We start from the raw sequence: 25,250 nt of genomic DNA, 5'->3' as shown, positions 1-25,250 counted from the left end.
TGTAGCAGCAAATGTAGATATTATTGTGTAAAATAAATAAGCTTCAAGGGAGCCTACTATTTTAGTCATTAGTCATATCGGCGGCTCTTGGTGTGTTCTAAAGCCAATATCTTCCTCTAAAATGTTGTCAAATCCTGTACTGTGTTGTACAATACTAACGTGTCACTAGTTCATTCAGAGTCAAATAAATCGTGTCGTATGTTATATTACGTGATTTTCGCATTAAAACCACTTGAAGCTCGGCTTTAACTGTTCTGTATGGGACGGCACAGAATCGGTTCGAGCTCCATGGTGATCGGACAAATGCGGCAAAAACGCCACTTCCAGGGAAGCCGGGCTTCCGTGACAGTGGATAGGGAACTGTCTGTATGGCGGAAGCAGTTTTTGATTGACAGTGTTGCAGAAACACACATGAGAGCGGAGCCTTTTCTGCCGCTTTATCCTCCTGTGCTGTGCAATAGGGCCAGTCCATCACAGGGCCACATATAGAGACAAACAACCATTCAACCATTCAACCATCCACTCTCACGGTCAATTTAGGGTGTACAATTTACGTAATCCCCATATTGCATGGAGGATGGACTGTAGAAGAAAATGGAAGAAACTCCTTGTTCTAGTTGCTCATGTGCATAATTTATGCATAAATAATGAGCTTTAAAAACCAGCAACTGCCACTGATCCCCAGCACCTACTATCTCAAGGCTTTTGTGGCATAACATGTTTTAATATTTCCTAAAGAGTCAAACCCTGTGTTCGTCTCTTACCTGGGCATACGTGGCAACAGGTGTCCTTGTTCCTGGTAGGCGTCTGGCAGAGGGCCGGGGGACACACTTCTGTGTCGCACAGGACGCGGCCCTTCCTGCAGGTGCAGCGTGTGCACTCGTCCAGGTTCCAGGTCTCCCCCTCCACATAAAACTCCCCCCCGGGTGCTCTGCACACCACCATGTCCATCCCCTCTGGCTGACCGCTGCCTGACTCATCTACAGTGAAAGAGGAGAGAGAGAGAGAGAGGGCGAAAAATCAGGGAGACGGTCATGTGTGGATCATATTTACATTCTGATCTGCTCCCAGTGCCAACTCTTCATTCATTTTACTCTTGAGATTAAACGAGTGTTACACCACGAAGGCAAACAAAGATGTTGCGAGAGTAAACAGGGTCAAAGGTGACTAGAATACGGATGTAATGGGAGACTACGCTCCAGTAAAAGCCCCAGGCAGCGCGGTGTCATGTCAAAGTTGTGTTTTGACACTTGGAAAAAATCTCTCCGTCCAGCAGAGTAGCAGACATCTGCTAAGACTTAGCCCGTTGTCCCCCGACTGCAGAGTGTGTGAATCTCCCCGAACGTTGTAGACATTCTTTCACTCCTAAATGTTTGAACAGCCAGCTGAGTCACTCCTCCATAAATACCCGGCATGAGTCGGAGGGTTGTGGATAAAAAAGTGTGGGCGTGGATCGGAGTGACTTCCATTTTTAGAGAGAAACAGACAGAGACTGTGTGTCTGTGAATTTAGTGGCGGAGCAAGGCGAAAGGCCTAAACGCGATAATGATCCAACGTTCTTGGCTGAATGAGCCGCGAGGAGACGTGCCGTGCCAGATGTGCTACTGACATCTGCTGATCTTAAACCAATGGTAGAGTTAATTTCTCATTAGCACAGCATACGTGAGCAGCAGCACGTACAGTATATGATGAGAAGGGGAACAGCGAGGCACGGTGTGTAGTTTGGGGTGAATGTTTTACTGAATGGATTGAGGAGTAAATTGTAACATTTCTCTTTTAAATACGTAAGAATAATCTGGAGAACGGGTCGATTCTTTTGCCCCGTCAGACTTCGTTTGAGCTTTGTCGCTATACTGACGGAATGAACCGGTGAGAACAGTTTATTATTACAGAAAGCAATGAAGAAAACTAAAGAATATTATAATTTATATTAAAATTATCCTTGTAGGAACCTAAAGTTATTTCTTGCTTTTACAGTTTTGACTGTACAATTTGAATTTTACTTAAAAATTAAAATGTAGGAAAGCTAATTGGCTTCTATGCAAAGTTATCCTTTTGAAATTCTGAGCAGGAGAACCCTCTCTTTTCTCCAATATCAACAACCTTTTGGATTTTACTTTGAGTTAAGATTTTTCACAAAGGGCACAAAATCGAGGCTCCATTCCTACAATCCTTTAACACCCGATATGAACTAACCTGCTTACGTCTTGTCGCAGTCACGTTTGAATCACAGACACTTACCCTCACAGGTGGGACAGCACTGGTCGGGCTTGACGACCGGATGAGAACAGCTGGGAACAGGACAGGAAATGAGGACGCACATCTCCCGTCCGGAGTGACAGTAGCAGTCGCGGCAGCCGTCGTGCCAGCTGTCGCCCTCGTCGTAGCGGTGCCCATTGGAGGTGAGGCAGTAGTTGGGCAAAGGTGCTGAGGCAGTCGTGCTTGGGATTTGGCCGCTTTCTAAAGATGCACACGTGAAAACATGAACGTTACTGAGTGGGGAAACGGTCACGTGGAACAGCTGAGGAAATGATTCCAACAGCCACACATCCAGCTATGCAAGAAAGGCCTTGTAAAGTTACGGGAAATGAGATTTACAGTGAAAAGGGTCAGTCTTGTAGCTCTGGGTCAAGTTTCATCACAGGCTAAAGAACATTCAGTGGTTTTGGTTTCATACAGAGGAGTATTCATCAGTCTATTTTTTTGATTGTGTATCTACTCTATTTACTACTTTCCAATAATCATTTCAATAACAACACACGGCGCCGTACATTTCAGCATCTTTTAAATACATTCTAAGATAAACACGTTTCCAAAAAAAACATCCCTATGATCCAGGAGTTTCAACGTCGGGTAAACAGTGGTTTATTTGCAGTCGGTAGAATTGGACTGAGTGTGTCGCTTTGTTTGGAGCCAGCTACACTGATCTGAAAACTAGGTATATTTGAGTTGGAAATATTTATAATGAAGCTTAACTGGCAAAATAAACATGCCACATAAAACGTGGCCGGGCATAAATATGGCATCTGCATACTTGCTTTAAACCTAAAGGGGGCTGCTGGTGGAATCTAATTAGAGCTGCACAAACAGCTCCTGGACAGAGCTGAACACCAACAAGTACCAAAACAAGCAGACAGAGAAAAGCCTCCACAGCAGAGCAGTGAAAGGTCACAGGAAATCAAAGCTGCGGCTCAGTGGCACAAATTCAAACTGCTAACAGAGCTCGCCTATCTGCTGCCATCCTCTAGCCTTTCCCCTGCCAACATGCTGTGTATTGTGATAAGATTTATCCTTCGGGGAGCATGGTTGGTAAATGTCACTACCATCTATAAATGTGTTGTTATGGTCTGGTAACGGATGAAAGGTCAGTGAGCACAACAAGCAGGCCTCGTGAAAAACAAAGAAAAATAATCAGGGCCTTTTTGACCTTATGGAGCGAAAACAAATAAAGAGAATTCTAAGAAAATCAAAATAAGAAGAATAAGTTTCCCATGTCTGAATGTGCATCGTAAAATATATGTTGTGTAAAGTAGTAATTGTGTCCTGGTGAAGTCCTTAAATGATTGGGTCATGGTTACGAAACATCTGAAAGCATAAAAACATGATACTAGACTTAATGTCAATATGGCCAGCATCTATCGTGGACGTGAACTGACGGCGATCTACGGCCTCTGATTTATTCATGGCATTGCATTTCAATAGCGCAGTGGCTTGTTGAAAGGAATTTATTGTCTTGTGAGTTTGACAAATGCAACTCATTAGTATGAGCTACGTCTCAAAGCCCGCACGACAGTGAACTGAATCAGTTTTGCATCGAAACAACAGAGCCCCCGCTTACCTTTACACATGCAGATGGAGCAGCCCTTCCGGTTCTGTCGATAGCCGTCACTGCAGTGCTTGTCACAGGTAAACGGAGGACACTTGACACATCGGCACATCTCACAGCCGTGCTTGTTCCTCCTACAGAGAGCGACAAACACACACACGATTAAGCACACATTTCATAATACCATGAATAACAATTGCTTCTCATCGCAGATGTCACCACGCAAGATTAGCCTTCCACGGATCAACGTGGTGTCCAGATACAGTCATCCAGATGCTCAAGTAGGGCATAATCAACATCTGGACCCGTTTTGCCCTCCCTATATTGGCTGTCTTTGAAGAAGGCCAAATAAAAGGCCAACATGTGAGATCCCTGTGGTTTGGACATCATCACCAACCCCGAAAGACGCAATCTAAAGCCAATTCAGATGCTTTCAATTCACCCGGTTGCCGTCCTTATTGCTCCAAAAGCCTTTGGCGCGCACGTAAGAGCAAGGCGGAGATAAGAACTCATGTAAACATGTTGATTGGAGAGCAGAGAAAGCTCTTTCTTCTTTGGGGAATATTCCTCACACGTGAAGAGGGCAGAGCAGTATGAAGGGCAAACACTGGAGAAGCTGGAAATAGATCAGTTGGATCCACTGGATAGGATGGATGAGCTGCAGGTTGATAATCTGTCAAAGCTTGGATAAAAGAATGACCTGTATCTAATTCCTCTCACCTCACCTCCCTCTCATTTATCCTCTCTCCACCTTATTGCCTCTCTCTCTCTGCCTCTCCCATGAGGTAAGTGATGATACCTATTTCATATTGCAATGGCCTCATTTGGCCTCAGTAATGACGCCATTAATCTCCATCTTCCAGGGCGACATAAATAAAAGACGCCCTCAATCCCAAGAGCCGTGCCGTGTCCCATGAAGGGGACAGACTCAACCTAACAGAGGACCCCCCACAACCCCCCCATCCCCATCTATGCTGAAGCAGCAATAACAGCTTCTGAAACAACACGGTGAGAGCTCGGCCAGTGCCTCACTGTACAAATACAGAGACAGAGAGCGTTGTGACCTTACAGCAAGGCTTTGTTTAAAGACGGCGTGTGGAATGCCAAGCAGTGCTTTGGGCTCCAGGGGGATACGGGGGGGGGGGGGCTTGGGGAGGCCCCCGGGGCCCTGGGACTGCAGCCTCAGCACAATTTCCACTGTGCCGCAGCGGTGATGGCTACAGGAATACCACTCGAGACATGTGTAGGCACAGTGATGATTTTGGGACAGGAAGGATGGAAAACAGACCGAGGGTCTGTACCAAAACCACGAGAGAGATCACTCTATATATACGGTTTACCTTCATCCTGATTCACGGGCCTGAGCCTTAAGCTTTAATGCATTAGAATAATCAGAGTGTCATCAGTACAACACAATGATCCTTTATGATTTTTGCTTCTTTGTGGTGACTGCACGCTGGGTTCCTGTGTGAGGAGGCGGATCTGTGTTGTGAGGCTGGCAAGGTCTCTGAGGGTTTTAGACTTCTGAGGCTTGACTTAAACTGCTACTTATGAAGGATAAAGCCTGGACTTCCTGCTTGTCGCGATGTGTTTTCGATTGTTGTTTCTGCAACACGACAGTGATTTATGAAATGAACGTATGTAATGGTGCCTGGGGACCAACTGTCCCGGCAGAGAGCAACTCCAGATGTTTGATTGGGTTAAATGGGATTAGAGGGGAGAGTAGAGAAATTGTGAGGGGGGTGAGAGGCCAGTGAGGATCTTACAGTCACACACAGATTTAAAATCCTGGGATACACCACCAAGGTGGACCCTTAGATCTTGGATGCCAAAGTTGTGTCTGTTGTGCTTCCTTTTTAAACGTGACCAAACAGGCACTGGCCTGTGTTGAACTTGTTTCATGCACCATTTAGAACTCTTCACTTTATTACTGACCAGGGCCCAAGGACTTTAGAATGTATTTCATTTTGGTGGATCCCTTCGCACACTTGGACATGGAATTCACACCTTACCCTAAATCCACCCGTACATTGGCACATGAATGTTTCACATTGAAAACAGATCATTTCAAAACAGAATTTCCAAAGATTTCTTCCCTTAGACTGTTCGGTTTTATAGAGTGTATAAGTACATGTGTGAAACCACGGATGACAAATGAGTGTAGCTTGAGGGATGAGAGAAACCCACGGTGACTGGGAACACTTACACGTATCCATAGGGGCAGGTCTTTGTGCAGGTCAGAGGTTTACACCTCGGCATAGGGATGCTGCACTCGCACACCTCGCAGCCAAAGTCATCCCTCTCATATCCCATCGGGCATTGCAGGGAGCAGTATTTCCCCAGTTCAGGGCAGGAGTCATCTGAAAGAGTTAAGGTAAAGGTCATCCGATCGCGGGCAACAGCAATCCATCAAAGGCACAGGGGTGAGTTGCTATGGGACGGCTCACGGGAACATTCCTGTAGCCATGGATGTGTGAGTGTGTGTGTGTGGCGACGATTGTAAACACGTCTCTGTGGTCGTCGAAGCCAAAGTGCTTGACAAATTTGTTTGACATCAGCGTGTGTGTGTGTGTGTGTGCTAAAAGGTAAATGTCGTGTTGTTTGTCCACCACAAGAAGAGGCATGTCAAAGGAAGTGAATTTCCTGCTTCTGCGAGTCAAAACGTTAACCCTTAAGGTTCAGTGCATGTGTGAGGACAGTGGACTTACTGCTGAGACACTGGCAGAGGAGACATCCATTTTTGTCTTGCTCAAAGCCGTACGGGCACTCGTTCCCTGACAGGGAGCAGTTCTCCAGAGGCGGACACAGCATGGGGCTAACGGTTTCATAAGAAGGCTCTGGGTAACAAAGGAAAAGATGGGGGGGAGAGGTTTTTTCGCATGTTAGCAACAGTTTGAAAAAAAAAAAGAAAAGAAAAATCAATGAATGCTTTTAGTTTTAAATATGTGTGCTGGGATCGCCTCAGGTGTAATACCTCATTTATGCTGTTTTGTGCCAACTTTAATAGCTACCTATTTACACTGCTATTATTTTGGGTAAACAATAATTACAGATAACTGTAGAGCAATTACACCTGGGTGGGTCGCACAGTGGTGGGGGGGTGGAACTGTCTCCTATTAATACGTTGATACATGTAATGTTTTTAGCACTAAGACTACCGGGGAACCATAATAGGGGGTGTTTCCGGGACTGAAGTCAGACTCTGGCACTGCCCAGACCGACCAGATTTATTGAGAAGCCACAACAACTGAAGATAGCTTAGATTAACACACGCACACACACACACTGTGGAGCTATTGTCTGTACGACACTGCATTGACTTCCGTTCATTTGGACGACCTTAATAATAAAGAGTTTACCTAACCTTAACCATAACCGGTTAATGCCTAACACTAACCCTAACCTAATCACAATTCAAATCTTAGTCCTAAATTTAATCAGTTCCTCAGAGATGAGGTTCTGCCTCATTAGGACCAGGTTTTGTTGTCACACACACACACAGTCATACATTAAAAGCACTATAGCTATTCCCCAAAACGACTCTCGCCAAGTTTAGTGGGAGGAGCAGCCCAATGAGCTGTAACAAATTATGCTCACAAAAAAAGAGGATCCACTTCACTGATGGAGCCTCCTGTGTTAAAAGCATGCTGAAGCCACACACACACACACACAGGTGGGTCTCATTTTGGCGGGCAAGACTAATAAAGGAACACAAAGAACCCCGCAGCTTGAAGAATGCTCTGTGGCCTCCCCCTTTAATGAGCACACAGCGACACGGCCTCTGTAGCAAAGCTGTGGGGCCACAGGAGCCTCCTCCATGTGGTATGTGGTCTGATGTGTGCTTTACGTTGATACGAGGTTCATATTAGAGATAACACATACAAAAGATAGTCTCTCTATACCTTCACAGAAAGGGCAGCACTCCCCTGGGATCTTGACAGGGTTCTGGCAGCTCTGTTTGCAGGCCATGGCCGTGCAGTGCGGATCTCCATCCACACACTGGCAGAAGGTGCAGTCGTCCTCTTTCCACTGCTCCTCGTGGGCTCGCAGCTTGTTATTCACCCAGCAACTGGCCTTTGTGCTGTCCATCGACAGTAACTCCACATCTGAGAGACATATACACATTGCGGGTTAGGGGAGGACAGACTTTGATCTGACTCTTAACTGAGTCACATGTCACATTTTGCGGTTTGGCAACCACGATAGGATTTGAAACTCAAAACTACAGTCCAGTGCGCCACATACTTCCTCCTCTACTGTAACTGAATTAACAGGAGACGGAGTGAGAGCACAGCTGAGGGAAGAAGGATACTCCACGAGGGAGCAAATTATATTGAAACTGGCTTGTCATAGGCCGCTATGGAGGGACCACCTTTGAATTCCGATGACTTATTTACATTTTAAGTACTGAGAGGCCCTTGGGGGCCTTAGTTGCAATGAGACAGATGAGGTTTGCAGTAATGCTGTGTTGTCCGGAGAGAGAGGGATGTAATAACTGGAAACAGAACAAAGATGATGACATCCACAACTGCTGCTCCCCACAGTGTCTCCTCATAGCTGGGCCAAAAGCTTGAACTCATCTCATGTGACTTTTTGAACGTGGCCCCCCAGGCCAAAGGCTAGGTCAGCGTTTTATACCATAAATCTCAGTCCAGAGCAAAGAAAATTTCAGATCTGTAGCCATTAGTAAGAACCATAAAACATGACAGCTTAAAAGCCAATATGCGCAGCCCTTCAGCTCAGCTTGAGATGATGCATCACGCCTCAGCCTGGTTGTGGAAGCCCCCTTGTTTCCACTGTCTATAAACAACTTTAATTGTGTGTTTTTTTTTTTTTTGCTTATTAACAACAGAGATTAGACGGTGACCTCAGCAGTTTCTGTGTGTGAAACAAAGGAAGGTGTGTACATAATTTGGTGTGTTTACTCATTCTCCGCAGCTTACTGAGAGCGTGTCGGAGGGAGAAAAGATACTGTGTGTGTACTTCACGTAAGAGTCCTAATTGCCCCATTTGATCCCAGCCGAGTTTAAGCTGCTGAAGCGTCATCCATGTGGCTGTGATTAACCTGAACAGGATCTCCTTCTCTCCCCTTAATCACCCTCTCGCTACTATACGTAAGTACTGTATACCTTCAAATATTCAGCATTTTAAAGCTTTAGTATCTCTCAGCTGCTACAGCCCACATCTTTAAAGTGCAAAACCAAATCATTTAGTGTGATGCATTCACCTCAACAAATGTATAAATTCACTGCTGGGATTTTCATTTTGTCCCACGAGTCTACTGAAATAGTTGGCCAAAACATATTGATTTGTAAAGGTACGGCACGCTTTGAATTCTGGGTCAAACAAGAGCCTTTCTGTTTGCATGTTCTCTCCGTGTTTGTGTGTATTTTCCCGCAGTCTTCCGGGCTCCTCCCACAGTCCAAAGACACGCAGGTTCAGGTTAGGATAACTTGAGACGCGTGTGAATGTTGCTATGTTGTTCGTCTCTTATTGTAATAGACGAGTGACCAGTCCCGGGTGAACCTTTCCTAAAGAACAAGATGAAATCAGATGGGATTGGCGGTCGAAAATGAATGAATGAACGCTGGAAACTTGATGAGTCTTTGTAAAGCTTTGTTAAGACATCGAGCGAGTCAGGAGGTTGGAATATATCTAGTGTAATTTTTAATGAGCGCCTACAAGTCTTCCACCTTCACGAAAAGTCGTCTCTTAATCCAGATTTAAAGCATCGCTGTCTTTGTTCTCTGCAGTGAGCCGTGCACTAAGCATGAGCAGCTTTCTATAGAAGGAAAAAAAAAGAAGAAGAAGGAAAAGATGAAAGCATTCCATACTATCTAAATGCCTGCACATTCCAGGTGTAACTCCCAACACTGACCTAACGTGAGCTCCTCTGCAATCCAGCGTCTTCTCATGCTTCTGTCTAACTGTAGCCACGCAGGCAGAGGCCAAAGCTGGCTACCATCTCCATCCACACGCTTCTGGCAGACTGTAATGTGGTTGCCATATGCAGCTCATTTTTTAAACAATCCCAAGTGCACATATCCATGCTCCCGACCTGGCTTTGAGCACATGTGTTTTTGTGAGCGGGTCCCGGCTAGATATCAAAAAGCCTTTGTCAAACACTCTAAAAAGGTTTTTTTTTTTTTTAGAAATTCTTACGTCTCCCAAGTGGAAATGAATCACTTGGCGGTCTCTTTAGTGTGACTCTTTAGTTTATGTTCGACAACAAATGTGGTAGCTGGTTATGTAAGTGAGGGTCAGTGGAGGTAAGTGTCATTCAAGGCAGGTTTTTCGATATAACCTCCTGGATTTCAACTTTAGCCACTAATCCCACAAAATACTAAATTAAGCTGGCACTTTTACCTATGCAGACGGGGCAACACTCTCCCTCTGGAACGTAGAAGTTTTCGCAGTCCAGCTCGGCGCACTCCGCTTTGGAGCAGAAGGAGATTCCTCCTCGGCACTGACACAGCCAGCAGGGGTCCATGCGGTACACCTCTCCCTCTGAGAACTCCTTCCCGTTGTGGATGCACTTGGGAGAGACTGAAGAGAAGAAGAAGAATATTCATATTTAATATATACGCAATATTAATTATAGTACTTTTGTGGCCGGTCGAAGGAAAGTCTCACATTCAAATGCACCACAGCGACTCAGTATTATAACATCTTGAATAAACACGTCGTAACTTCCCATCAAGCGCGCTCAAGCGCGAGGGAAAGTGTGGTTATGTAAGAAAGTCCCCAGACTTACAGTATGGAGGAGGAGCCACACTTCTTGAACGAGTAAATGTAAAGCGCACATGCAAGCAGATGTGGAGCCAGTGGTTTTTTGTTTTTTCGATAAATGAGAGTGAAGGTTACGGCGGCATCTGTGTGCCATAGCTCTGAGTGCAGACTCAAAGTGTCTGCACCAGTGACCCCGTGGCTCCTGACAACCAGTGCTGCGCTCTAATACAAAGCAGGTGGACCAACTGAGTTGAAAGTGGAGTAGAGATTTGTTCTTTCTTTTTTTTTTCTTCCCTTATTTGCCTGCTTTCTGTCTTATTCTTTTTTTTCTCCCCCCCTTTTGCTTTTTTCGCGTGTAACAAAACAAAGCAGAGAAAATGCAATAAGCGCCGGCCAAATCAAAACACCCAGGCAGCAACATTTTTTTCGTCACATGAGGCGATGCTTTTGGTGCTGCCCCCGAAAACAACTGTGTCTGAATTCCAGCCGTGCTTTGTGATCTTCCCTAACTGAAAGGTGAAAAATGGTTTTGGAGACGAATGGACCATTAAACACACTGACCCCCAGCCTGTCTACATAATTCATAATGTCTGTCACACTGGCGCGCTCAGTGGTTTACAGGCAAATGAAGTAAAACCGCAGAGGGAAATGACTTAGCCAACAGAGGAATCATGATGGGATTTATTAAAATAAACTCTAGCGTGGTACTCGATCAGCTCAGAATATCAGTTGACAATGTGGCAATAAGAGTTTACCTCATGTCACTAACACCACCACTCAGATGCCTGGCTGTATACAACAAACCCAGGCCGAGCTCCCGAAGAGAGATTTATGTGGTGATCTCAGCCTAATTGCTCAACACCAAGCATAAACCTCGGAAGAACGTGTGCAGTCCCGAATCAACCCTGCGCTCGGCTCTGACTACAGGGGGATATATTCACTTTATGTGTGACCCAATGCGCTGATCCACAGCGAACCGTGGGCTAAACAAGATCCACTGGAGCCATCTGCGCACACGCGGCGACATATCCAGATACAGTCTCGGCTCTCGAGCCAACAGTGGAAAGAGTCGATCGTTGACGGAGGCCAAAATACACAGGTGGAGGCTTATTGTCACTACACGCACACTGACCTTGGCTGAATATGAGCCTGTCGCAGAGTGGGCAATGGAAACAGGCCTTACCCTTGGGGACAATGGCTGTGTAAAAAGTGTATTCCATTGCACGATAGATCTGGTATTTATAACTAACTCTGTATGTCTTCGTTATAAAGGGGGGCCTGTGAAGGGCTAGGAAGGTTACCAGGGAGTCCAGTGTGTGTCCTTGTCCATGTCACTGTCTGAGGACCTCTGTGGACACAGCGCGCAGTCATGTAGGCCTAACAGACAGTGAGGGCAGCACAAAAGGCATCAACCCCCACGCCCAAAGAGCAGCGGACATTTGCTATCAAAACACTGATCCCATGGCCCCCGCAGCTGCCATTCAGCACCCGCTGGCCTGCCGGACTTGATTACCCTCCCTACTGGCAGACTGGAGCACATAAAAAGCATTCCCATCAATGAACTGTTGAACCTTTTCTCTTTGGACGTGTGACCAGACAGGAACCCATTGACACTGCACTTCTGTTGAGCAAATTCATAGCCTAAGCACTTTTCTGGTCACTGGGCTTGTTTACTCGGACACGGCGCTCATTTATACATGAGGAGAGGCTAGAATGGGAATTTGTTCTGTTGGTACAACAGTGAATATTTTGTTGGGAGCGCAGAGTAAACAGACCGATGCCACAGCTCCCCTCACTTGCCTTCCTGACTCTCCTAGTTGTCTCTGGGCCACGACAGAGAGAGAGCTGAAGTTTCCCTGTGTGTGGGATCAATGTCTGCTCCCTCTCCTTTCCTGTTTTTCTTGTGTCTCTTTCTCACCTACTGAGAAAATGGTGCACACACAAACACACGTCACAGAGAATCAAGCCGCTTTCAAGAATCCTCATTATACTTAATATCCCTTAAGCAATAACAAATATTACAGCCTTCTCTTGGAACCCTGCCACCCTGCGAGGCATCGACCAAGTCTGATAAAAAGCCCAGCGGTAATTTTCCAATCATCAACTTTCCTTTTCATCTGTGGACATTTGGTCAGCAGGGAGGGATTTCTTGCTCTGAGGAAAGTAATTGCCTCCTCTAAGGTTATGAATCTCACACCAACTGTGCTATTGCTAACCTCAGCGGGAGACCAATCAAATCAGAGACTGCATAGTGTGCAGCTCAGTGCAGTACAGTCACCTTTCTGGCACTCAAAGGTGTCACAGCAGTCTCCTGGCTGACCGCTCGCCTGGGTGAGCAGCACGGCTCGCTGTCCGCTCGGGCACTGGGGCTTGAGGCAGGCGTGGAGGTCGCAGGTGCACTGGGGAGGTATGGAAGGGCAGCAACCAGCAGGGGGCGTGTAACTCTTGGTCAGCACTGAGCCGTGAGGGCAGGAGGGCACCTCCACAGCAGGACACGTCACCCTGGCGCACCTCAGCTCCTCTGAAAAAAAACAAGATAGGCACACACGTTCACTTTAAGACAGGGGCGGGTGTGCAGCAAACAGAATGTGCAAACCAAACACAGCTTTGGTCTTGTTTTATTTCTTCATCCTGTGTAGGACACCACCCTAAACTGCTCTAGTCTGTGACAGTGCCCTCTATGTTCCTCCAGGAAAAAACGGTTGACACGTGCGTGTGTGTGTGTGTGTGAGGGCTGGGTCCTCCTCATGGTGTGAGTTGAGCCACGGCGCTACTTATGTTACACTCTTAAGAGTTCACACAGTCACCCGGCACAAACTCTGTGCACGGTCATCAGACCCCCCCCCCCCCCCACCTCAGCCTGTGAGAGCTTTACAGCATCCTGTCAGATAAATGAGAGCGGCGCTCTAGACACGACAACACTCTGCACATCCTGTCTTCTCTCCTCTGATCCCAACTCAGCCCAGCTCGACTGGCCCACAACCCAAACAGCCCCCCCGCGCTCTAAAACCACTCATTAATACCTGCCAACTTTTAACAGAGTCTTTCTTCTTGGCAGTTTGGGATCTCGTTTGTCTATTCATTTGCCAGAGCCAACATAATAGCTCTGATACCCCTTGTTAGGCAGACGGAGACACGCAGGGGTACTGGAAATGGGCAAGGGGCTCGCGAGTGTATTTTGGAGCCAGTTCAGGAAAAGAAAAGTGGAGCGCCCCTCTATACAGACATTGTTTGAGAACAGTAGCTACCTTACAAAGATTAGATTACCCAAATGTGTTTATTTTGCTCTCAATGTCACTGTAAAGTATACAGTGCAGGCAGAAGAGAAGGATTGTGGAGAGCAGACTGGCGTTCGCTCGGATAATTGTCAATCACTAAGTACATTCCCAGCTGAAAGCACAGTCTTTAGTGCCACTGTAGCCCCTCGACGGCCAAAAAGGAGAGTGGATACCCAACATTAATTAGCAGAGGATGGCGAAAATTTCAAGCTTAAATCATCGCTGACATTTAAAGGAGGGAAAAATGTCAACAAATTACTGCCTCATAAGAAAGTTAAATCAAGTGGAGAATGATTTAGTTGTGAGGAATCCTTGACAGTCTTTGCATACATATGGTTTTTGAGGTGAGGGGAATAACACAGACTGGGGTTGCATAACTAGAAGCGGAGTTGTATTGATGTTCTTCCCAGAGTGATTCTGGCTCCATTGCGCAACACAACTCTCTGAGAGGATGTGCCTCGACCATGACATTTGAAGGCCTGTAAGTGGATCCCTATTGGTTTTGCCACCAGATGGGGAACCTGAACCAGTGAGGACTTTGGGATTCAGACCTCGGATCCCCTGATAATAGTTCTGCTTTGCCAGTTCTCCACTCCGGAGCAGTTCCTCTAAATTTTACTGTATAGGCTCATTCATCCCCAGCTTCATGAGATGGTCTGATCTGATGCTCTGCTGGCACCGAAGCTAAATCATTTGCTGTGTACCCAACCTAAAAAAAACATTTCCAACAGATGAAATGGAGGATAAGGGAAACATTGATATTTTTTTTCCCTGGTTCCAGATAAACAGAACAGGAGTGTGAAGTATGTCTATCAATGAGAGCTTTGTAGAGGTCCACACTGTTCCTAGGCTGCTTGAGTAAACAATACATTACAGATACTTAAATAGTGTCACAGAAAATGGGTGCAAACCCCCCGAATTAACGGTTTTTGGCCTAATTCCTACAGTGGAGTTAAATAAACCTTACTCGGAGGTGCTGATTGGCGAATGTTTTTTCTTCCAACAGAGTAACGAGGTCTGCTGCTGCTCAGCTCAAGACTTGTTTTACATATGAAAAACCCTCACACTTTTCAAAGCCATAGAAAATGCCTCGGGACGATCTTGCACAACGTTGTGCACTGAAAAACACTTTCTGTGTATTGTGTGTGTCCCAGAGTAGGCTGATTGCTCTTTCAGTAGTGATAATGGCCGGGGTTAGAGTGCGCTGGGAAAGGCAGCTGGCAGACATGCCATTGTCATTTAAATGACCAGAATTGAATCCATCTGTGAAAACGGTCCAACCCTTGCAGGTCCAATTAATATAATTGTCTCGAAAGGCACATTAGACGAAACACAATAGACAGCCAGCGAGGGCGGAAAACGTCAGCAACAAATGATTTTTATCCTACGCCGTTTGGGTTGTATTCGCGGCGCATAAATAGCGGTAATTAGTGAGTCAGCAATGACAGAACCAATCTTCATATCACAGCGGTGGCCGTTCTCCAGTTTGCACAAACACAAAAGACCTCATTTAATGTCGTTGACAAACTGTCTTTGCCGATTAGGAAGCATGTGCTCATGCAAAACAGAAAGATAGGAAAGAATGGAAAACCTTTGGCCTCGACGTGCAACCTGCAAACCTCGCCATCCCCCGACCACCAGGCACACACTCAGGTACACACCTGACGCCGGTCTGGAAGAGGTGGGATAAGGAAATTGCTTCATTACCACAGATTAGTCTCCTTTGTAAATAATGCATATTTCTGGCAGCTTGGGCAGCTCATTGAAGAAAGAAAAACACCTCCTTTCTAAATGGGTTTTTTCTTCCCTTCATGCTCGGATACAAGGAGTACAGTCTTTCTCCGAACCAGAGCGGCTCAGCCAGGCAGAGGACGCTGTGTTGACAGCCTGAGTTTACTCATGGAAAAAGTGCACAATGTGAGTTCTGTTCACAGACCGACTTTGGAAGCAAGTCAGAGGAGAACAAAGCTGTCTCAGTCCAGCTGCCCTACGTGGGTTTCTGGTCTGTCCTCAGGTTTTATAAAGTTGCTACGCGAAGGGACACATCAGGGCCGTCTCTCGCGTAAAGCTGTGGGGGTCTGGCCCGGTGCCCGCCAGCGGTTACTACTGAGAAAGTAAGCATTGTGCACAGTTTGTGTCAGCGTGTGTCAGTGTATATATACGAAGACTGTAGGAGTGTGGAGTAAGTCTGTGAGAGCATCCGGGTCAAAAGGCGCAGACCTAGGGTCGTCTAAAAGAAAGACTCGGCAGGAGCTTCACATCACGGTCAGAAGCTCGAGGCAGGCAGGCTGGCTCTCGCACTCTTTGACTAAATATTTGCAGAAGAAAAACGTGATCTCAGCGTCCTAAGAATCACCGCTACAGCTGATGAATGAGTGTGTTTGAGTGAGGTCATGGGAACATCCACGTGTAGGTGCACACGTGCGTCTGCGTAGTCTTCGTGTGTTTGTCTTTGCGTGCGTTCATTGTTAGTGTATATGTGTGTGTGTGTGTGTATCTGTGCATTCCACTGAAACACACCCTTTCCTTGCCGTTAGATGGCCAACAAGATTAGGTCAATGAGCATGAAGGTTCTCTCTCAGACAGAGAGCGATCACTGTTTCCCATTATTATCCATTATATTTTACATAAAACACAGTTGTCACGTGTGTCCGATCAAAAGCAAGATGTAGAAACCACTCCACCGAAGACCTGAGATGTAGACAGCTATTGAATAAATTGTGGAAGGCGCAGATAAGTTATGTATGGATTTTAGCCACATGTCTGTTCCATTTCAGGGGATAAGGGGAAAAGAATATCTGATGGGGAGGAGCGCAACAGGATTTCGGTCAATATGCTGAGGTTTTAGGTCTAGATTTAGAGAATGGGGTGAAGATCAAAGTTTGGACATGCAGGAATGTTTAATGTCTCGCTGGCTCAGTACAAGCTGGGTCGGTTCCCAGCAGAACATGAGGAGTGAGTGGGCTGACACCAATCCCAAAATGGCTTTAAGGGAAGTTCTTTGTCCTGACTGTCACACAAGAGTTTGTTTCCCCCTTTGAAATCACTACCCACACACAGACAAACACACATACACACACACACAGTGGGAAAAGAGCAGCTTGCAGAGTACAACAGGGGCCACAGCTTCCGCAGACGGCGCACAAACACATGCCACTGAGACGTCTCATGCCCCTGCCAACCAGTGGTGGTCTGGCCTGGCTCAGACCTTTAATAGCCCTGCCACAAACAAGCTGCAGAGCGGCACAACTAACAGCCCTTTCACTGGGCCGCAGACAGAGGTGGCACAGGTGGGCACGCAGGTTTGTGGGTTGGCGTCATGACACTGGAGTGAGCGCCATCTCCTCGTCTGCTGAAGGCTGCAGTTGCTTGTTCCCGTCAGTGAGCAACAAAACAGGAATTCCTCTGAAATAGCAGTTAGCGACCTTATCATGAATGAAATATGTAAACTATCCTGGAGTGTAAACCTCCAAACACCACCCGAGCAAGACTCTGGGGCTTGTCTTTGACACAAATACCTCAACAAAACGGTTGGCCTCAGTTGTGATTTCCTGTCTTCCGGCGTTTGCCTCCCCCCTTCTCCTTCTCCTTCACTTATCACATCCTCTTTAGCTCCCTGACATGTGGGTGTTGCGTCTGGCGCGCCATGTTTCATACGACTAAACATTTGCAGCCATATTACATCAGTGTCTCGTGCACCAGCAGAGAGCGATAGCCCACAAACACTACAACACGCATAGTTGGGGGATCAGGCAACCAACAGTGACGGAGCGGAAAAAGATGTTGAGTTTTAACAGATCACAGTGAGTCACAGCAGCAGTGGAGTGAACCGACAAGACCACTGAGTGAGTCAGAGAGAAAGGGAGAGGCCAAACTGACTCCATGTGTGACCACCCTTTTCAGACGAAAACCCACTTTCTGGCTGATCCGAGTGCCGGGACACAGGCTCTGCTTTAATGCACGTGGAGACAAGTGCAGTCAGCTGGGGCTTTCATGCCCCGAGAGCAGGTTGACATTTACTTTCACACTTTGGCACACTCTTGACTTGTGTGTATCCAAAGACAGCAAAGGGGTTGATGAACACTGTCATCGTGGACACCAACAGGACTAAAAGAGCCACAGCGTCTCGGCCCTGGTCACAGTGGAAGCTCCTGCTGATGACAGACAAAGGAAAACCTCTGTCGAGACATCGAGACAAACAAGATAATTATCACACATGGGCAGACACAGACGTTGACACGACACTGCTTACACACAGTCCACTCGGTCATTACACAAACTTGATGATATACGCACACACACACACACACACATGCACGTGGGTGCATCGTTCCACATGCACTTGCATACTTGCAGACATAACACACACACACACGTATCCCGGTCCCTTGCTTAATGAGGGGCCATCAGAAAGGGGGTGGGCGTGTGTGCGCTGTGGTGAGAACTCATAAGCTGCTGAAAAATGTTGTTTACAGTTTTCACTGGTGCAAGTTTACACTGTCACCCGTCGCGCTCCGACTCTGAGACGAGGCGGGTCACAAATCTCAGGCGACCAACGACGCATCAAACATTCTACGTCTAAACAGCACAATGTTTGATGAGCACACGTCCTGCGGGACAGGACCGCTGCACTGTAAATGTTATCTGTGTTATCTGCAGACTAAATAATGTCCAAATGTCTTCACGGTACACTGGGAGCAGTACAGTGTTACTATTTTTAAACCAGTGAGTGCACTTGTCGTTCCTATTTAGCACATGTCATTTAGGAGGAAGCCGACAACTGGCTAACCAGATGCCTCACAATCCAAATGAGGAAGGGAAACTCGCTCACTGTGCCGGTTACACATGTCAACCACGGAGTCCGCTATGAGGCACATTCTTCTTATACATCTAAAAGATTCTGAAGCTTTCCTCAGACTCATCTCACAACTTAGACACAGGATTTCCAGCATCACATGGAGGGAGTCTCTCTTTTTGCTGCTGTCAGATTCACACCTTCTCTCCTTTCCCTCTCGACACATTTCTCTCGTGTTTTCTCTTTATGACAACAAGGGCTCTGGATCTGTTTCTCTTCGCTCTCCTCCTCCACTCCCATTTCCCACCCTCCACATAACATGTTAACGGGATATAAGGAACCCTGGTCAGTGTACACAGCGAATTAGCAGTGTTCTGTATAGAATAATAAGCACAGAAAATGTGAAAGCAACCCCTATTTCCCAGAGTTACAGGTTGGCTGCTGTGTGGTTGTCACTTCTTGTTGCAGTAGGTCATTCGGAGGTTACCTGCGGCTTCCTGGCACTGGCTGCGGTTGATGTAGGCGAAGTGGTGATGGCAGCTCTGAGACTCGCACACACAGCCCTCAGTGGTCAGGTTACAGCCTGAAAACATGCAGGCTGGGTTGGACGGTCCCACATACTTCTCCCTGTGTTTCTCCCGGTGCTCGTGCCGCCGACCCTCTGAAATTCAGCCGTGCACACACAGACCGACAGTCACCGGTGAGTCACACACAATGGCACCATACAAGTATGAGCAGGGTGCCACTAGACAAGCCCTCAGCATGTGTGTCATCACTATGATATGTATGTAGCATTAGGCACCTCAGAGCCACATCTGCTATGGATTAGCCCCTCAATGGACAGCATTATATCCCCTGACTCATATTCTGTGCATGCGTGGGTGTCACACAATGTGTGTAATGGAAGACAAGGGCTCACCTGACTTGATGGCTTTCATGCAGGTTTCTTGGTCCGGGTAAGTGAAAGAGCCCAGACAGGAGTGACGAGCGTCACACACACACTCCTCTCCGGCTCTGTCGCAGCCTGTCATCAGGGGACAGCGCTCATCCTCGAGGCCTGCCTCCGGATGGCCGGGGAGCACTGCGAGGGGGGGACATGGATGAAAACATGAAGACTGGGTAAAGACATGAACTGCGTAAGTGGACCTATTCGTCCTTTTTTTTTACACCGTAGCTGTGATCGAATTGGACATAATTGCAGGTAATCACGAGGCAAAATGTGCCAGAAATCTTGTGCCTTGTTTCCCGAAAGTGCTGAAGGCGGTTGGCCAGCTTACAGCGTTCATTGCAACATGTGAATATCCTGTCACAACTGTTACTTCACTGACCAGTGTATTTCTGTGCTGCTATCTGTGCTGATATCCCTCCCTCCTCATCATGCTGTGCTACTTGCGCCATTTTTTTTTTTGCTTTTGTTCCTCAGCATGGGGCCCTCCCAGGGCTTTCTATCTGCTGTTGCTGGGACACCTCTTCTGTACAAATGCCACTTGCTTCACACCCACTTATTGTTTCTTCCCCCTGTGAGCGTCATCCCCCACCCGAGATGGCACATCAAGACTGGGCTCAACTTGCATGAAACTTTCAACAGGAAGGAATGCATGAGGGTACGATGTGTCACGCTGGTGCCATGTGAGCTGAAACCCCCGGGATTAAAGGGCCCCAACATACACTTTGTTCAAAGTCTTCCTTTCCCATGCGCGCATAAACAAACACACATATACCCCCCGAATCTCCATCGTAGCTGTTCAAGAGCAGTGTGAGCGGCAGCAGAGTAAACAGGATGAGACCAACTGTAACACAAGAGCGACCCCTTCCCAAGCGTTTAGCTCCCAGGCCTCGAAATCAAGAGTGTGGAAGCGTGATTGGAGCTTATCATAATACTCTGGCTTTCTTCTCCAAACAGCAATACACCAGAACAATGCACAAGAGGAAACGGTTTAACTGGCCAAGATAAACACGGAGGGTCGTACGGTGTATTTACCTGACTACTGTTGTGATCCTACCTGAAATAAAGCTTCATATGAAGCAAGGCGCCATTAGGGGTCAAGGAAAAGGTAATGGGATGACCCAAAGTAACCGGAAAAACAATGGAATTCCATGGCTTTGCTTTTTCACTGCTGTAAAGTCATAATAAAATGCATATGTCGGTCCATTTGAATTTGAAACAGATATTCCACCATGGGGGAAAAAGCCATTTTACAAATAGATTTTTACATGATTTAAGTAAGTCAATGTGAGTGCAGAAGCATTGTATCCTTGGAAAATCTTTTTCCCAAACTAGGAGTGATAACGTGGACGACGATGATGCAGGATGCTCAACAGTGTTATGGGGAACAGTAGCCGCCGGTGAAAGAAGTGAAGGGAACACTGAGCCAGCCTGTGCTCATAATAGCTCTCCCAGACAATGCACAAAATGCCACACCAAAACTTTCCTTTGATTTCCTCTCACCTTAAAATGATCCTCACTTCCACGTTTTTACATCCTGAGGCTTTCCTGTGCCTGGGAGGGTATCTGTCACTAGTCTGTGTGGGATGCTCAATGTGGTACATTGGCCCTGTTCATACCTGGTATTAACATCCAATCATCCATCCTCTGTTATCCGATCGCACCTGAGACAGCCTTTTAAGTACGACTGACCACACCTGCACACCGGCATTAAAACGTGGATCTTGGATATGTCCAATATGACCACACGTGTAATCAGATCTGGCATCCCCACTCTTTATTTAACTCTACGCTGACGTCATGACTGTTTGCAAGGAATGTATTATGGCGACATGGTGCAGTGGCTAACATTGTTGCCTCACAGCAAGAAGGTCATAGATTTGGTTCATGGTCTGACTGTTGTCATGGTCATGGTCTGACCACCGGAGTTGTGAATGGTCATTAGTCTCTAGGTTGTTTGTTGGCCCTGCGATGGACTGGTGACCTAGGTGAACTCTGCCTCCCCCCCCCATGAGCTTGGACACTGAAAACACTGTATTGTTGCCCGGTGTTACCTTTACCCCAGAGAGCCCACTTTGTTCTAAGTTGGTCTGTATCAGCCTTGAACCCTTTGGCCTAACCCTAACCTGATCTGGTCCAGCCTGTTATCTGGCCTGGCATGACTCTCGCAAGGCCTCATGGCTTCATCCCAGGGGGATTTCTCTCTCAGCCACTGAGACTGCTTGTCTTGGCATCCAGAGCCAGGATGGAAACGTTGACCTCTGGAGGCCCTTTAGCTGATAGCATGCTAAAAAGGAAGTCTTTGAAACATTAGATAATACCAGAGGGAGGGAGAAGGAGAAGGCATACGAAGGCGCGCGGTGGACATTACGTCTTTGTAAGACACACACTCTGTTACGTGGTATGTTAAGTGCCTTTGGAGCTTGGGGGGAAATTCTGTGGGATGAAATACACAGAAATGCAATGAAATCATTCGGCTACAAAGACTTGATGATTTCACTTGACTGATGGTCTAATCATTGAAGGTGAAAAGTCAGAATTTCTCACTGAATGAAAACAGGCACTCGGACGCTCTTGCGACAGCAGCAAAAAGGAAACTGACATAATTTGCGTCCTGAAGCTGCTACGTTTTGTTAAACTCTGTCATGGGTTTTAATACCAAACCCTGAGTTAAACTTTGTTTTGGAGAGCTACAGATCTGCTGGTGGTTTGTTCAAATATTAGTTCATAATTAGAAATAATGAAATTACTGGAACGAAAACAATGGATTAAAAACCCCAGTTACAAAAACAGGATTAACAATTTATGTCAGTTCCTTTTTGATATTGGATGTGTCGTCTTGTGTAACATTTTCTTTGGCGTTGGGAAAACGCAGCTTCCCCCTGGAGCCTTTTAAATTGTTGTTTCCAATAAGCCATTTAAGTTTGTCAGGCACGTAAACAATGACTGCTGACGCACTAGCAAGGTTTTACTCCTGTATAAATGTCACCTGTGTTTAGCGGTAGCTCCTAACAGATTCTGACCACCCAGAAAATCAAAACTGCGAAGAGAGAGGCACGGGATCAGAAAGCGGAAACATTCACCCCCTGTTCCTGATTGCGAGTCTAATCACTATAAGACTCTTGCCGCTTGAGGAGGGAAATCTGGGATCAGCCTCCAGCAGCCTGCCTACTGCGGCCCCTGAAAACACACTGGGAGGTGTTGATTTACCCCCACCTAGACCCTCTGGGATAGTGAGGTTGCACGTGTATGTGTCTAATTTAGGGGTCACCAGCATGCTTCCAGGTCCCCGGGGCCAAAGGACCAGAGGCACAACTCAATCAGAGGAGACATTCAGCCTCCCACTCAGTCCAAAGCTGTTAATTTGCAGAGATGTCCTCCAGGCGCCAGCGTAACCTGCACAAGGGCCACAATCAGCGACGGCGTCTCCTGAGATGGCCTGGGGCCAGAGACCCCTAGAAAACAGTTGTGGAGCCTTGACTGGGACCACCCCTCTGATGCATGATGGGAGGGCAGGCTCAAACCATGAGAGCTGCTTACTCTCTCCTATAGTCCTGTCAATCCTCTTCAATCATCCCAAAACAGGCTGGACAGAGTGCAGGTGGAGGGCTCCTCCCACTGGGAGTTCATTCCTTAGGGGAAGGCCATTGCTACTTGTTTCATTCAAAGCGCAGAACCCGACACTCAGCGCGCCGCTTTGAAGTTCAGAGAGTTGCTCAAATGGTGCATAACATGAGCACATCCACAGTGTAACAGCCCAGCTCTGCTTGCCAGGGAACAAAACAGTACCCCACTGTGGGTTTACAGGATTGCGAATGAAAATCTGCAGGGGGGGTGGGAACTTTTGTAACCGTGCTGTCAAACAATGACACACACACAAACAACATAAGCCAGAAAAGGGCAGTTTGTGGATTAAATTACAGTGTGTTTCCCAGAGTGAACATACAATCATCATTTTTTGTCACACCACAAGTTACCACAATTCTTAACCTCCCACAGATTTAACCACTCAATTTTTTGTCTCATCTCAATTCACTGCCGTCTAATAAATGTCTCTTTGAGCTGCAGAACCAAAAAGGAGCACATGGGACCTCGTAGAGCTGCGACCACGGTGCCAGATAAGTGCTGCCAAATGTATTGTCGGGCTTCTGAGCTGAGAGTGAATGAAGCTTTGAGGAGAAGAAAGAGGGGTTGAACATGACTCCTCTCCTGGCAGACAAGAGCCACTCAGAGACCTGGGGAGCTGCTGCTGCTGCTGCTGCTGCAGGCAGCCAGAGACAAGGTAAACACTGAAACAGTCTCTCCAGTCAAGACCTAGACTGATGTCTGAATAGTGGTGTTCTCAAGAAAGAGACGGTTTTTGCACACTCAACAAACACTACTAACAGTTTTTCCCTCTCTTTGAATCACAGCAATGAGATGTTCTGGATGAGATTGTCTGGCTCATGGACCAAGGAAGTTTGGTCGTCCAGCTTGAGAAGTGTGGGCTCTTCTATTCATTCATCATTTTGCTCACACCAATCAGAAAAGGTCACACTTCAGTCCTGTAATGATGCTTTTGAGTGAGTGTGTTGGAGGTGTGCGCACAGTGGGCCAAGGTGCTGTACAGTAACGTTAAAACCCAGGCTTAAAACACACTCAAAAGTAAAAATGACGCTTAAATGACGCACTTCGACTCACCTTTGCATACTCCAATCTCAGGAATTGTGGCAGCTCCGGTCTTGTTGAAGGAGGCACACGTCAGCCCCAGAGCGCAGTAGCCGTGAGTCCAGTCCTGTCCGCCGCAGGTCTCCCATTCCAGGCGGGCGCAGCGGTCACAGCATCCGCACGGATCCTTCGCCAGGGTCCGGCCACCCTCGCAGCCGTGCGCGCCTTTGACCGGGCAAGAGCGCAGATTACACGGCGTGCACTCGTGCGCCGAGAGCGCCCGCGCCAGAAAGAGGACATTCAATAAGACAACGGAACACTTGCTGAACATGGTTTTCTTCTCCTCGTGGGATCAGTTTCCCCAGAGAAATGACTTGAAACTGTAAAATCGCAAGCAAAAGCGTGAAGTCACTGGGATGTAGCCAGAGCTGAAAGTCTTCAAAGTTCAGTGATGAGTCTTCCCCTCAGGTCTGGAGTACAGTGTATTACACAACAGCTCGTTTCTTTCTTCAAAAAAAAAGGTAAAAAAAAATTAATAAATAAAATACACCACAAGTCCGAAGTAAAGTGGCAGCAATATCCAGTTCAGTAGAAACAGGTAGACGCGCGCGTCCCAGGCGAAATACACGCAGGAATCCTGGATAGAGGCTGAGGATGAAGCTGCTGCTGCTGACAGCCACACACGAGAAGGCAATGTGAGCTTTAATTTGACACACAGGAATATAGGAATTAGCGGTGCTCCCCTCCTCCTGACTGACGCAGCAGCCGACCAGTCACAGGGAGCGAAAGGAGGGAGGATTTGAACCGATTCATATTATGCGCCCGAGACTCGTCTGTGGCGGAGTTGCGCAATCATGCAACTTTACATGTCCCGAATTAACGTCTCCCCCCTTTTTCTGCCTCGTTTACTGTAAACAGACATGCTGTAACGCCATTTCTGACTTTCCAACAGTCTTCAAACTTTAAATGTTATTGGGAAAAAAAGCAGCTGAAGTTAGGAATACTCCAGTACAGAGGATTTCAAACTTA

General features: G+C 46.9%; 1 protein-coding gene across 1 annotated transcript in view; it reads right to left on the bottom strand.

Annotated features, from left to right (window-relative positions):
• crim1 (cysteine rich transmembrane BMP regulator 1 (chordin-like)) overlaps positions 1-24,926 on the bottom strand; it is a 30,790-nt gene extending 5,864 nt beyond the window's left edge. The window contains exons 1-11 of the mRNA XM_058614739.1: positions 24,255-24,926; positions 19,548-19,709; positions 19,116-19,289; positions 12,834-13,076; positions 10,193-10,372; positions 7,729-7,932; positions 6,535-6,663; positions 6,033-6,186; positions 3,839-3,960; positions 2,242-2,460; positions 765-980 (exon numbers count right to left, since the gene is read on the bottom strand). Coding sequence (XP_058470722.1) covers positions 765-980; positions 2,242-2,460; positions 3,839-3,960; positions 6,033-6,186; positions 6,535-6,663; positions 7,729-7,932; positions 10,193-10,372; positions 12,834-13,076; positions 19,116-19,289; positions 19,548-19,709; positions 24,255-24,552 — 2,101 coding nt within the window. The 5' untranslated portion in view covers positions 24,553-24,926. The remainder of the gene's footprint in view (positions 1-764; positions 981-2,241; positions 2,461-3,838; positions 3,961-6,032; positions 6,187-6,534; positions 6,664-7,728; positions 7,933-10,192; positions 10,373-12,833; positions 13,077-19,115; positions 19,290-19,547; positions 19,710-24,254) is intronic.
• Positions 24,927-25,250: the final 324 nt, after the last annotated feature.

Source organism: Solea solea, chromosome 18 (genome assembly GCF_958295425.1).
Source record: "Solea solea chromosome 18, fSolSol10.1, whole genome shotgun sequence".
NCBI classification, from domain to species: domain Eukaryota; kingdom Metazoa; phylum Chordata; class Actinopteri; order Pleuronectiformes; family Soleidae; genus Solea; species Solea solea.
This window is presented reverse-complemented; position numbering and strand designations above follow the sequence as displayed.